At 44.0% G+C, this 15750-nt stretch overlaps 1 protein-coding gene across 6 annotated transcripts in view; it reads right to left on the bottom strand.

Annotated features, from left to right (window-relative positions):
* NAV1 (neuron navigator 1) overlaps positions 1-15750 on the bottom strand; it is a 296089-nt gene that overhangs the window by 102565 nt on the left and 177774 nt on the right. For all 6 annotated transcript variants that reach the window (XM_082246689.1, XM_082246691.1, XM_082246690.1 and 3 more), the window contains 2 exons: positions 1783-1921; positions 482-779 (listed from right to left, as the gene is read on the bottom strand). In XM_082246689.1, coding sequence (XP_082102815.1) covers positions 482-779; positions 1783-1921 — 437 coding nt within the window. The remainder of the gene's footprint in view (positions 1-481; positions 780-1782; positions 1922-15750) is intronic.

Here is a 15750-nt window from a genome sequence, read left to right as displayed (position 1 = left end):
CAAGTCTGTTGTTTTTCAACAGAATCTAGCAGTTTACATGGATGAGACAAACCATTTAACACTGGCGGGGGGGGGGGGGGGGGTTAAAACAATCAGCTTTTATTTATTCATGTAAAACCTTTGTCCCAAAAAGGTAAAACAACTGTTTGCTATGACTGATTGTAAGCTGGAGTTTGGCTTCAATTAGTTAGGGTATTTAAATGTACTAATACATTTAACACTCTCCTCCCCCCAGACTGACAATGCTGCTGTCTGCTGTGCCTCCTGTACTCATTCCTCCAGAGTTGTGTCTCAGGAATACAGGAGGTATGTTAATGGCCAGATCAAGGTGAAAACGGAGGGAAAAAGCCAAAGAAAAGAGAACCAATGTAGCTAACCCCATCTAATGATTTGTAAGCTGCAATAAATAGCATTTTTGGCTTAGGGTTTAATACAGGTTTTATACAATAAATAGATAAAAATATTCGTAAGAACTTAATACCTCCACCACCTCCTCCTCCTTTTTGGGTGGTTGTTCCAGTGGGAGTATGGGAAATTGGGGAAGTTACACCAATGGGTGGATTTTTTCCTTTACGCAGTGGCTGGCCAAGGGTTACAGGCTTTTTTGTCTCTGACTTTTGGGTATCATCGCTCTTCTCCCGACGCCATCGAGATGATCCGTGATCTGACTTTAGGCTGCCACTATCATACTCCATCCTGCGTGGTCCCCGTTCTTCTGGTTCACTATGCCAGCTTAGTCCACTTTCTGCTAATGAGCGTTTTTCAGAATCTGTGCGAAGCTATACAAAAAATCCAGAAAATAATGATGAAAATTAGTATAAAACATAGGCTCCTATAAACAACACTAAGAAATCAGCATCCTTTCAAAAATGACCCATACAAAGTGTTAAACTGCTAGATAAGTGTTAAAATGCGAGACAAGTGTTCCTTGAAGTATTCCTCCACACCTCACTTCACTAAAGTGTATGCTCGCCTGACCAAGTCTACATGTTTATGACTCCACCAACCCACTGATATGCCCCCACATTATGCAAAGCCTACACTTTTAATTTCTCAGCTGATCTCATGCCAACTTCTGATTCATATACATGTGACACCAATATCCCATCAACATTTCCTGCTTTGGCATGGATGGGGAAATCAAGGGACAGAGCTGCCACTCTAAGTATGATTGCAGGTAGAGTGACCTTTTAGGACAGGACAGTGTCTGATAATATATTGAAAAAGGTGTCTGAAATGATAGTAGAAGAGACACTGCCACTTTAGTTGTCCGCCCAGCAACAATATAAAAAGGTAAACTTAAATTGTACCTTTACCAAGACAAATATGGGGGCAAGCTACTATGCTAACCCACTGACTTTAATGCAATCGGAGACACTGTTCTGGAACAAGCAGATCAGGAAAGCCAGGGTGACATGGTTTTTGTGGGATATAGTAATGGAGGATCAGCAGAAATTAGAAGCAAAAATCAGAAATGGAAGCCTTCATACATCATGTCTTTAAAACCTAAAAGTATAGTAGAAAAACTTTGCCTAGGAAACTCTATATTCCTTAAGCCCCGTACACACGCGTCGATAGTTGGCCGTGAATTTTCAGCCAAGGTCCAATCGGCCCATTTTCGTGCAGTCTAGAGCACATTTCAACCAACACAACAACACTGGACAAAAGATGGCCGATCGGTCGGCCGATAATCGTTGCGTGTGTACGAGGCATTCATTTAAGTGTATTTTGTATATACACTGCTACCAAACAGATTTTCTTCTTTTCCCATTTGTTACTTACAGCAATGGTGGAGCTCCGTCTGGATGTGGTGGGTGTGGAGGGAAGGGAAGTAAGCGAAGAGCTTGCGTTGCACTCTTCCGAACTGAGATTCCCTGATGCATCACTCAGGCCACTGCTTATAGAGCTGCTCTCGTCCCAGCTGTTGATATAAAATTAAACATTATGAAGCTTAGCATGGTGGCTATTTGTGCAATTGATTATAACTAATGATACATTTTTCAAATACTATCATGCGTTTCAGGCACAGGAAAAATGTGTGGCTGGCCCTCACTCCATTTTGGGTGCAATGCTTCTCCTGCACCCAAGCAGCACAGTCACAATATTTGCATCCTCTCTTACTGTAGTTCCACCAGGACATGGAACCGGACTGTGCAACTGAATATTCTGTTGTTCCCAATCAAGCACATGCTGGACTGTGTTGTAATTATTTAAGAAATAGGTTATCCTTCCATAGATTAAATAATGTTGCTTTAAGCTTTTCATAAATGGCAAGGAATCCAAGGCCACAGATCAGCAGAAAGGGCAAAAGAACCGCTCCAGTGATAAGGTAATCCCAACCATCAAAAATAAGGTGCAGCAAGGATCCGCAGTCCAGGCAACTATAATGTATAGAGAGAAATAGCCACACTCCAACTTGAAGGTGAAAAATATAAAATCTGTTTTATTCGTATCCAAAAGATAAAATCAATTCAAAGTGTATCTATAATAGTCAGAGACAAGAGATAAACGCATAGTAGTTGACGCGTTTCACGGATAAACGTCCGCTTAGTCGTTACTAACGACTTAGTGGTTACGACTAAGCAGACGTTTATCCGTGAAACGCCTCAAATACTATGCATTCACCTCTTGTCTCTGACTATATTATGGATACACTTTGAATTGATTTTATCTTTTAGATACAAATAAAACAGATTTTATATTTTTCACCTTCAAGTTGGAGTGCGGCTATTTCTCTCTAAAGCAGTGGTTCTTAACCTGGGTTCGATCGAACCCCAGGGGTTCGGTGGGTCAATCTCGAGGGTTCGGCACACCCTCCGTTAGTACCACTTCGCTGTCAGGGACTATTTCTCCAGTTTTGGGCATGTCCTTCCTTTCCCGCTCCACTCGCACTCGCAGCTCTCTCTGCCCCTGGCTCACTCTCACTGCTGGCTGTGCAGCTCCGCTCCCGGCCGAATCCGATTCAGCCGGAGCCGGCTTCGCCCACTGTGGAGTGGTGGTGGTGGGGGGGACAGGCCAGGAATGCCGTGCGGAGAGGGACTGTCTGGGGGAAGGACTAACCCATGCAGGGGCCGCCCAGTGCAGCGCGGGAGAGAACCACCAGGCCAGGCAGCCGCAGCCGCAGCAGCAGAAGAAGCCGGCAGGTGAGAGGCCAGAGAGCCAGTAGTGACAGTGGTGCTGCAGCCTGCAGGAGGAAAACCTAGCCTGTGATCGGGAGTCGGGACACAGGTGAAAAAAAAGGTAGGACTGGAGTAGTACTGGCTGTACTAGTCTAGTGACTGACTGTGTGAGAACACTGAGAAGACTATGTAAAGGGGATCTATTTTATGGGGAACCTGGCCTGCTGTAAGGGGGGAGATCTAAATGGGGGACGGGACCTCACCCTGGCCTGCTGTAAGGGGGGATCTATATGGGGGACATGATCCCCCCCTTACAGTAGGCCAGGGTGAGGTGAGGTCCCCCATATAGATCCCCCCTACAGCAGGCCAGGGTGAGGTCAGGTCACTCTGGGGTCCCCCATATAGATCCCCCCCTACAGCAGGCCAGAGTCTGGACCTCACCTCACCCTGTCCTGCTGTAAGGGGGAGATCTATATGGGGGACGGGACCTCACCTCACCCTGGCCTGCTGTAAGGGGGGATCTACAGTATATGGGGGACCAGGGATCTATATGGGGACCTCACCCTGGCCTGCTGTAAGGGGGGATCTATATGGGGGACCAGGTCCCCCATATAGATCCCCCCTTACAGCAGGCCAGGGTGAGGTGAGGTCCCGTCCCCCAAATAGATCTCCCCCTTACAGCAGGCCAGGGTGAGGTGAGGTCCCCCATATAGATCCCCCCTTACAGCAGGCCAGGGTGAGGTGACATGAGACATGATGACATGAGAGTGGCACTTGCCAAGATAAAGCCACGCATTTCTGAACTGGTCTCTGACAACCAGACAACAGCAGAAGTCACACTAATTTGCAGTAAATATTCATTATTATGTTTTTGTGTGAAAATCATGTTTTAATGGTTTTGTTCTTTGTTCTTAATGGTTTTGTTCATTTTGTGCACCTATGTATAAATATATACCTAATATATATATATTTTATACATCATATTTTATTTTTCCAATTAAGAAGGGTTCAGTGAATGCGCATATGAAACTGGTGGGGTTCAGTACCTCCAACAAGGTTAAGAACCACTGCTCTAAAGGAATCCAAGGCGTTTGGTCAACCCTTTAATCCTTGAATAATAATATTTGTTCAATACTGTAATATTGTTAAGTTTTGTGTTTGTATGTATTATGGGCACCAGTAATTGGATGTGAAAGGGCATACAACCAAAGTCATTAATCATAATGAGGCAATTTTAAAATATCAAACCAAAAAGTAAAAGGTGTATTGCTAAAAATAGGAAACCTGGGCAGCGCTCAAAACGTGCAAAATTCAGGGTATTTTATTTTTAAGAAACATGTGAAGATACAGAATTAGCTAGAAACAACATTACAATCAAAACTGTACACTACTGTGCCTGACAAATGTATTTAGCAAACCGGAATACGCCCTATGCTAACACGCAGCACTTTTTCAGTCATCCTGCTGTGGCCAGGCCAGTACAATTCAATATCCTGCACTTGGCTATTTATTTACATTTTAATTTTTTATAGCAGCATTTTCATTAAAGAGTTTGTTACCCCAAATATAAAAAATAAAGATCCTGTTCCTTTAAAGCATGTTAGCCTTCTTTCACACGGGCGGTGCGTCTGACGGAGTCTGTTCTGCTCAGCGGGGGATCGATCCGCCGATCCCCGCTGAGCAGGCGGATGACAGCTCCCTCTCCGCTCTGTATGCAGAGACAGAGCTGTCAGATCCCCGCTCTCCTCTATGGGGAGATCGGATGAGAACGGACCGCCTGTCCGTTTTCATCCGATCCTATCCGATCCTCCGGACAGATGGAAAATAGGGTTTCCATCCGTCCGGATTTCATGGACAGGATCGGATCGGATAGCAGCGGGTGTAAGCATGGAGCCTCCGATCTGGTCCGCCTGAAAAACTGACAGGCGGATCGGAAAGCCCATTTGAAAGGGGCCTTACACAGCACAGTGCTTATGCTGTGCAATTTGGCCCCTGTTATCACCTGAAATACCTGGCTGATCCTGCCAGTTTCAGCCCTCCGCCTGTAAATTGACCACGGTGTATCATGGCTGCTGAGCCCTGACACCGTGGTCAGTGTACGTACCTCTGTTACCCACAGCCCTGCACGGTCCTCCTCTGTCTCGCTCTGTCCTCCTCCCCCCACCCCTCCCTGCTTTCTGCTCTTGTGTCAGGTGCCTGCCGCCTCCCCTACTGCTGCTGAAAAACCTTTTAATATCTTATAAAATGCTCTTTTTTTTCCTAATGCTAGGTGCTCCTGTCACTGTGTTTTATAAAAAAATGCTAGCTTTACCTGATTTCAGAGCGCCTGCTCGGCAGTCACGTGACTGGCCGGCTCTCGCCTCCTCCCCTCCTGACTGATGTCAGCGGGGGAATCTCAGCCCCGCCTGTTGAAGCGATCAGGCGGAGAGAGGAGAGAGGCAGCAAGTCACGTGATCGCCGAAATAACGCTCTGAAATCGGGTAAAGCCAGCATTGCTTTTATAAAACACAGAGACAGGAGCACCTAGAATTAGGAAAAAAGAGGATTATATAAACTTAGCAGTGTGGGTTAACACCAACTTTAAAGTAAACCTAAAGGCATAACCTTTTATTTTATTTTGGATAGAGTGGAGAGAGTTTTTATTGCTGTCTGTGTCCCCCTCTATTTGCCCTGTTTACCATTATCATTGAAAGTGAAAGTAGAAGAAAATTCCAAATTTTGGGTTGTCCCCAGAAAAGTAATAGGGAAATCTTCCAATAGGGATACTAGTTCTGATGGTCTGGGGGTCCCCAAGTGATTCCCAATAATTTACAGGGATTTCTTATCACTTCCTGTTTGGTTAAAAGACGGGAAGTGAAGGGAAATCTCTGCAATGGGACATGGTGAAAAAACATTGTGACAGGGGTTATAACCCTCCCTTGTTGCTCTACCCATAATGAAAAAAAAGTTTTGCCTATATTTAAACTTTAACACAATCTTTATTTTTGATTCAGCATATCTAAAAGATGAGAGACTATTTCAAATTAAAGTGTATCTAAACCCCAAAACAAAAATAAAATATACTGCAGTATACCAGCCCTCTAGGACTGGTATACTGCAGTATATATCATTTTTGTTTTGTAATAGCTGCTTTGGTTTTCTCTTTTTTGTGCATTTTTCCTGTAGATCACACTCCCTGCCCCTTTTTGTCTTTACTCATTGAGAAATGGTTTTCATATATGCTTGACTTTGAGAATGTCTTTCTTTGTTCATCTTCATCAGTCATGGTAAATTGATGGAACTAGTAGTTTTCACAATTAATTAGGTTCATTATGGAAAGTGACAAGGACACGGTGGGGTTGATTTACTAAAACTGGAGAGTGCAAAATCTGGTGCAGCTGTGCATGGTAGCCAATCAGCTTCTAACTTCAGCTTGTTCAGTTAGGGCTCTTTCACACGGGCGTTCCTTTTTTTTTGCCCGATCAGGTCCTTTTTTTTTTTTTTGTAACGGACACGGATGACACTTGTGTCATCCGGTCCGTATGTCCGTTTTTCATCCCATCCGTTTGCGGATGAAAAACTGACATAATGCATGTCTATGTAAATACGGATGTCTGCGGATGACACCACTGACATCCGTTTTTGCTTCAGTTCCGTTTTTTGAAAGGAAGAAAAAATAGGGTTCTCCTCCGTTCAAAAAAACTGAACTGAACTGACAAAAAACGGATGTCAGAGGATGATAATCCGATGACATCCGTATTTACATAGAGATACATTATGTCCGTTTTTCATCCGCAAACGGATGGGATGAAAAACGGACATACGGAACGCCCGTGTGAAAGAGCCCTTAAGCTTTGACCAAAAAATAAACTGGAAGCCGATTGGTTTCTATGCAGTGCTGCACCAGATTTTCCACTTTCCAGTTTTAGTAAATCAACCCCTGTATCTCTAGCAAGATCAACAGGTATTGCCTGTGCTTGCTGAAAATGTTCTTAGCCTGAAAAGTGAAAACAAATGCAGCCATCACATTTAAATACTGTAAGCTGAAATATATTGGATTTTTTTTTTTTTTTTTTTAGTTCCACATACATCTATGGATGATTCATTGCATTTTCAATCAATTTATTTAGTTGTTTGCAAAGAAAATCTATCACAAATAGCTATGTGTATGGCTAGCTATATATTTCAACTAACTGAAAAAAAATCAGACACAGACATTACCGCTGTATAAAAATATATATTAATGCAGTACTTAGTCAGGAAAAGCAATTGTATTTTATATCTGCAGGGCTAGCTTACAATCACACTTCAAAATATATTTCTTTTTTTTTATTACAGTATCTTTTCAGTTACAAACATGAGAAATGAAAATGTCTGCCATGGAGTAATGAGTTAGAAGCAGCTGGAATTCCCAGTAGAGGCAGGTCCACTATTGAACTATTTGAAACCTTAACTTTCAAAACATGCCCTGGCCAGCTGTCCAGACAGCTGCTCTATTTGCCTGTGACAAAGATAAGAATGGTTGGGAGACTGATGACATCATTTACTACAACTTTTATTCATAATATAAACAACAATGATGTCATAACTGAATTATAACAGGTAAGGGCTCTTTCACACGGGCGTTCCGCATGTCTGTATATCATCCTATTTTTTTGCAGATGATATACGGACATAATGTATGTCAATGGCATTGCGGATGTCAGTGGATGACCATCCGCTGACATCCAATTTTCGTCCTTTCAGTTCTGTTCCGTTTTTTGGAACGCAACAGAACCCTATTTTTGTTCCATTTAAAAGACGGAACGGATGCAAAATCGGATGTCAGCGGTGTCATCCGCTGACATCCGCAATGCCCATAGACATACATTATGTCCGTATATCATCCGCAAACGGATGGGATGATATGCGGACATCTGTGTCCATGCAAAGAAAAAAAAAAAGCACCAGGGCGGAACAAAAAAACTGAACAGCCGTGTGAAAGAGGCCTAAATCAGGAACAGAAGGTGCCAGTTTTGTTTATTTTAGGAAAGAGACGATCTGAGAGAGATTCCAAGGGCTCTTTCACACGGGCGATCCGATCAGATCCGCCTGTCAGTTTTTTAGGCGGATCTGATCGGATCCTCCATGCAGCTCTATGGGGCAGCGGGTGTCAGCGGAAACACCTCCGCTGACACCCGCTGCCATCCGCATCCGATCCTGTGCGTGAAATCTGGACGGATGGAAACCCTATTTTTCCATCCGTTCAGTAATCGGAGCGGAGCGGATCTGATGAGAGCGAACAAGCGGTCCGCTCTGCAAGCGGAGACGGAGCTGTCATCCGCCCGGCTCAGCGGGGATCGCGGATCGATCCCTGCTGAGCAACACGGATCTGCCTACGGAGCGGACCGTGTGAAAGAGCCCAAAAGGCTTAATATGTATAAAAATGCCCTGCTTTATGCCTCGTACACACATTCAGATAATCGTACGACTTATCATTCGTATTTTGTTGCACGATACTAGTATCGTATTCAACAATGCGTACTTAGCATATGATTTTTTTCCTACTATTCTGGAAAAGCTTCCTGGTTGCGTAGCTACGTATCAGATAGTGTAAAACAAAAACAATGGCAGCCAGGCTTTTTCCAGGTTATTTTTGTGTTTCTGATCATGCGTGCTCAAGCGGACGCTTAGTGTACTGATTAAATGATTGTTGCTTACTAGGCTATAGTACGACAAAAGTTTTCGTGTTTGTCCATTCGGATTTTGTTGGACGAACTGTCGTGATCGGCAGCCGAAAGCTGTGTACTAACGATCAGATTATCGTGCGATCAAGTCGAATGCGATTTTTTTCGTACGATTATCTGAACGTGTGTACGAGGCTTTAGGCTAGACCTATTTAGGTGTTCAAAAAAAAATTCAGATAAAGTGTACTCAGATGTTGGCACACAGCCCCCTGAACAGTGTAACACATGTAGAAATTGTACCTGGCTCTTTGGGTACCTTGCCATTATTGTTCTGTTAATTCTGCCATTTAACACCGTCCTTTTTGTTACCAACTGCAGATCCTGGTGACAATAATGGCAGCAATCACAAGGCTCGTAATCAAAGGCTAACACAATGTTGTTCACAGAACTCTAGCTAAGCATTTTGTTTAAGTTTTAGATAGCATCAAAGTGAGTGAATATCCCACTTTTTGATGGCTGTGTAATGGATATCCCCACTTAAAGATTTATCCGTGACAATGGTCGACGGGGCAAACACTGATGGTGGACCCTGACAGCAATAAAAATCTCCGGTTTCAACTCTTCCCTAATATGTCCAACACTAGGAAAATAAAAATTTAGATGGAGTTTTCCTTTGAATTTAATAGGAGACAGTTCTAGGACTACTGTCATAGAAGCCTGGTGGCAACAAGAAGACTTGGGACTAGGTCTAGCCCAGTGCAATATGCCCACCTACCTTCTTTTCCAGGACAAGTAGATATTTGCTTATGTGTAGCATAGAGACTGTTCACATTTCAAACATGCAATGATAAGGAAGAAGGATGTTAATAGGTTGCTATGGTTACCAAAGCCTGCCTCTTTCTATTCATAATGGGTGCAGAAATCTCAGTGGAAAAGCATAGTAAACAGGTTATAGGTTCTACATTCTCTGTACAGTCTGATACTTCTTACTTTAACTCAGCCCTACCTCCTGCCTGTGGAAACTTTGACACCATGCATTCATTTCAATGGGCTGTCCTGACCCTTTCCAAATTTTGCGCTGCACCACAACACATTGTACTTTAATACTATGCATTTTGGCATGTGCATTAGCAAGATGTGTGGGGTGCCATTAAAAATGTATGGCCCTGTCGCGCATCTGCAGAATGGCATTGCGTTTTGTGCTTTGCAAGAAAACATGTGATTTTGCATGCATTCTGCAACACAGAAGTGTAAAAGCTGCAGGAAAAATGTTTCTAGCAAAGGTGATGGTGCCTTCTTTCCTAGTTAGCAGTTTCCCTATCTTTCAAGGTAATTATGGCCATTAGGGCCAGCCATACACGGTGCAAATTTCTTTCCTGCAACCACAATTCGCTCAATCCCCACATCACCACAGACAGTGCTGGCAGAGGAATCCCTCCTGCCGAGTCATTGTATTTTCCCGGCGGGTGGTTGGGGGAAACCATCCCCGTCGGGAGAAGGAAGTGATTATTGCAAGCGGCTATACCAGGCGCTAGCGATAATCGCATGTAAGATCCAGTAGGCTAGCTGTGCCCAAATTGATTGATCAATCGACTTGGTAAATTTAACCTTTCTATACATGGTTTGAATCTCAGACGATTCCTGCTGAATCGGCCAAGATTCGAACCGTCTATAGCCGGTCAGAAGCCCCGTACACACGCGTCGAAAATTGGCTGGGAATTTTCGGCCAACGTCCGATCTGCCGATTTTCGGCTTGTTAGTATGATGCTTCCGACAACCAACTCTGACTTTTCAGCCGAAAAAAAAATCTGGTGTGCAGACTATAAAATTTTTGTTGGCCGTCAACACAACGGCTGATTTTCGTGCAGTCAGTACAGATTTCGACAGGGAAAAATCTGATGAGCAAGTCTGGGCATGCTCAGTGAAGAAAGAACACAAAGAAAGCAACCCAACACATGACATCACTTCTGAAGTAGAATTTTGTTGGGCGAGAAAATTTGTGTGCAGTCTAGGCACATTCCAACCAACAAAACACCACTCTGGACAAAAGTTGGACGATCGGTCGGCCGATAATCATTGCGTGTGTACGGGGCTTAAGGCAATGGGATAACAGAATACATCATTGGAGCAGAACTGCTTGATTAAACAATTTACAGTGCCATTTTATTGCTAAGAGCTGATGTGCAGAAAGCAAAGGGGCTTCACACACCACTCTCTATCCAGTATCCATGCCAGCAGTAATGTGTCCCATCAGTACACAAAGCTCTCTAGATATTCTGACAGCAACAGAGCATGTCCATTAACCCATCATATATTGTCTGCAGTGTGTGTGCATCAACCTTTCAGTCACCCACAGCGCTTACCCATCAGTCCCCTAGCTTATTACCATCAACCCCTCAATGACCTGTCTGCAGTGCATATGACCTGCTTCAACAGCATATGCATCAACCCCTCACTTCTCAGACTTTTGGCTAGATCAAGTGTAGTGTCTGTTTTTATCAGTGTCCAGCAGGGGCGCTCCACATTTTGTCTGGTCCTTAAGGATAGGATGGCTGTTGTATAGTGCTCTTGCTGGTATGAAGGGAGTCCTGAAGGACCTTACCGAAACTGAATAGAGAATGCACCACATAAGGTGTTGGTCAGAAATACTTTACTGGCATGAAGGGTTACAAGGGGCCAAGTGCCTCCTGATTTCAACTGTGCTACCTGGTCTAGTCATAGGCTGGGAAGGCAGAAAGTCCATGATGTCAAGCTTTCCTCTGGACTGGCACCCTTGGAGTGCTTTTAGTGTTATGGGTTTGAGACCCCACTGTGAGAACAAGCACTTTGCCAGGATACCAATGCCTTTTTCTGGCACTACGCCTCATGTGCTAGGACTCCTGGCTGAGACTGGGGCAATTTTTGTTACCAAGCTGCAAGGTCTAGCTTTTATTTATTTGCATATTTATTTTTCTCTCCATGTGTACCACCTGCACTTATGTTTGTGTTACCTTTTCACTCTTAGTGATGGGTGTGGGGTCCTCGGGCCTACCTTGAAGTCTAGGGGGAGGATGTGTGGCCATTAGGTTTCTTCCTTCCCTGCTTTGGGGAGTCTCTTTTCAGCAGAGCTCCTCACCTAGTACTCAGTGGTCAGCTTTGGCTGATCATGAGGAGAGGGGTACGTCAAGCCTTTTGGCTAGGTGGGCCTGAGTGTGCCTTACCCCCATCAGGAACCTTGCACCCCAGGGGGTCAGAGAGGGGTCCTAATTTTTCAGGAGGTGGAAAGGAGACACACCCTAAGTGCACTTCTTTGTGTGCGTTCATACGCACTTTTTTGTTCACCTACCAGAGTTTAGTGTTTGCGCACCCACCACAGGCTTAAAAAAAAAAACATGCATCAACCCCTAAGTGTAAGCACATTAACCACCTATCAATTTGTCATCAGCATCTAAGCATTACCCTTTAGCACTCAGGTGTTAGTGTGAGTTCATGAACCCCTTTGTGAACTGTCCTCAGCATATAGGAAAAAACACCTCAGCACCCAGACCCACTCAGGTAGGTTAACCCCTCAGGTCCCATTACTCTAGCCATATGTGATAACTCTTCAACACTCAGTCCTCAGTCCCCAGGCACTCTTCTGCACATACTGCCCACTGCCATACCCTCTTCACTCCCATCCTGAATATACTGCAAAGGAATACACTTCTTTAGATTTGTTTGCTATATCCTCAACCTTTACCGTTCTGGAATGGGTAAATTTTTATTACTTTTTAATAAACATTTGACAGTGTTAAATGGTATGCTTGTTATTTTCAAGTCTTTCACTAATAAATATCAAAGGTTCACAAAGATTTTCTTACAAATGTACACATTTTCATTATTTGAGGATACAGAACTGGTTCTATCTGATGACAGTTAATTGAACAATGCCACACAAAAGAACACAGAAACACCCTCTGGTTTACGTTCAGCCTTTGTAGTCAACCAGAAAAATGTCCCAAAAAAACAATAGTGGCTTAGGGGACTTTAAAGGTGCACAAATTATTTTACATTGATAACAATGACTCAGAGTCTAAACAGTCCATTAAACCAGAATTTGTTTGGACAAAAAATAGTTTGCATGTTTATTAGCAAGGCCATAAAATATGTATACAACCATTAAAAGTTTTACTAAGCACCTAGTGGTTGATTTACTAAAACTGGAGAGTGGAAAAATCTGGTGCAGCTCTGCATAGAAATCAGCTTCCAGGTTTTCTTGGTCAAAGCTTAATTGAGCAAGCTGAAGTTAGAATTGGATTGGCTACTATGCACAGCTGCACCAGATTTTGCACTCTCCAGTTTTCGTAAACCAGCCCCTTAAAATGATTGTAAGGTCTCGTTTTTTTTTTTTTTTTGTTGGTTAAAAATAACAAACATGTTATACTTACCTGCTCTGTGCAGTGGTTTTGCACAGAGTGGCCCGGATCCTCCTCTTCTTGTGTCCCTCTTTGGCTTTCTTGGCCCCTCTTTCCTGTTGAGTGCCCCACAGCAAGCAGCTTGCTATGGGGGCACCCGAGCGCAGCCGCAGCTCCCTGTGCCTATACAAACATGGAGCTGTGACCCGGCTCTGCCCCCTCTCTCTCCTCATTAGCTCACTGAATTTGATTGACACCAGCGGGAGCCAATGGCGCCGCCCTACCATCTCCACCAATGAGGAGGGAAAGTCTTGGGTAGCTGAGACACTCCTGCAACATTGCTGGATAGAGATGGGCTGAGGTAAGTATTAGGTGGGCTCCTGCACACTGAAGGTTTATTATCTTAATCCATAGAATGGATTAAGATTAAAAAAACAAAAAAACTTTTACCTTTACAATCACTTTAATGCTGTATGTATAAATGGGATAAACATCTCTAGGGGGTGTGATATCTAAGTACTTATACTCCCCCTAGAATTGTTCACCCAGTTTATATACTGCACATTGTACAACTGATACAGTGTACTGCATTATGGTTTTATATACATTTTATGGCTTTGCTAATAAAAATGTAATGTATTTTGTAAACTGTCTATTGTTATGCACTGTTTAGATCTCGAGGTATACTAATCAAAATAAACACATCTATGACATTACTAAAGTGAGCTGCAGGTGTACTTGGTTTTTTAGCATATATTCTTAGGATGCCTAAGAATACAGTATTATACAGTATCTCACAAAAGTGAGTACACCCCTCACATTTTTGTAAATATTTTATTATATCTTTTCATGTGACAACACTGAAGAAATTACACTTTGCTACAATGTAAAGTAGTGAGTGTACAGCTTGTATAACAGTGTAAATTTGCTGTCCTCTCAAAATAACTCAACACACAGCCATTAATGTCAAACCGCTGGCAACAAAAATGAGTACACCCCTAAGTGAAAATGTCCAAATTGGGCCCAATTAGCCATTTTCCCTCCCTGGTGTCATGTGACTCGTTAGTGTTACAAGGTCTCAGGTGTGAATGGGGAGCAGGTGTTTTAAATTTGGTTTTATCGCTCTCACTCTCTCATACTGGTCACTTGAAGTTCAACATGGCATCTCATGGCAAAGAACTCTCTGAGGATCTTAAAAAATAATTGTTGCTCTACATAAAGATGGCATAGACTATAAGAAGATTGCCAAGACCCTGAAACTGAGCTGCATCACGGTGTCCAACACCATACAGCGGTTTAACAGGACAGGTTCAACTCAGAACAGGCCTCGCCATGGTCGACCAAAGAAGTTGAGTGCACGTGCTCAGCGTCAGGTCCAGAGGTTGTCTTTGGGACATAAATGTATGAGTACTGCCAGCATTGCTGCAGAGGTTGAAGGGGTGGGGGGGTCAGCCTGTCAGTGCTCATACCATATGCCGCAAACTGCATCACATTGGTCTGCATGGCTGTCATCCCAGAAGGAAGCCTCTTCTAAAGATGATGCACAAGAAAGCCCACAAACAGTTTGCTGACGACAAGCAGACTAATTACATGGATTACTGGAACCATGTCCAGTGGTCTGATGAGAGCAAGATAAACTTATTTGGTTCAGACAGTGTCAAGCACATGTGGCGGCAGCCAGGTGAGGAGTACAAAGACAAGTGTGTTTTGCCTACAGTCAAGCATGGTGGTGGGAGTTTCATGGTCTGGAGCTGCATGAGTGCTGCCAGCACTGGGGAGCTACAGTTCATTGAGGGAACCAGGAATGACAAAATATACTTTGACATACTGAAGCAGAGCATGATCCCCTCCCTTCGGAGAATCGGCCACAGGGCAGTATTCCCCAAACACACCTCCAAGATGACCACAGCCTTGCTAACGAAACTGAGGGTAAAGGTGATGGACTGGCCAAGCATGTCTCCAGACCAAAACCCTTTTGAGCATCTGTGAGGCATCCTCAAACGGTCTCTAACATCCACCAGCTCCATGATGTTGTCATGGAGGAGTGGAAGAGGACTCCAGTGGCAAACTGTGAAGCTCTAGTGAACTCCATGCCCAGGAGGGTTAAGGCAGTGCTGGAAAATAATAGTGGCCACACAAAATATTGACACTTTGGGTGCAATTTAGACATTTTCACCTAGGGGTGTGCTCACATTTGTTGCCAGCGGTTTAGACATTAATGGCGTTGTGTTATTTTGAGGGGACAGCAAATTTACACTGTTATACAAGCTGTACACTCACTACTTTACATTGTAGCAAAGTGTAATTTCTTCAGTGTTGTCACATGAAGTGCCGGTTCACACTAGGGCAACCTGTGAGGCGACCTGGTCGCCTCACAGGTCGCCTCCCATAGGGAAGCTGCGGACCCATTCTAATAGGAGCGACACAAGTCGCTCCGACCTAGAAAAAGGGTCCGGAGCTTCTTTGGGGCGACCCGGAGGCGACCGCCATAGACTTCAATGTTATGAAGTCCGTGGCGGCCGCTCCGAGGTCGCGGCGCGCTGCTCGCACCGCGACCTCGGAGGTCGCGGTGCGAAGTAGCGTCGCTGCAGTGTGAACCGGCGCTAAAAGATA

This window comes from Pelophylax lessonae (assembly GCF_965119305.1).
Source record: "Pelophylax lessonae genome assembly, chromosome: 2".
Classification (NCBI taxonomy): Eukaryota; Metazoa; Chordata; class Amphibia; order Anura; family Ranidae; genus Pelophylax; species Pelophylax lessonae.
This window is presented reverse-complemented; position numbering and strand designations above follow the sequence as displayed.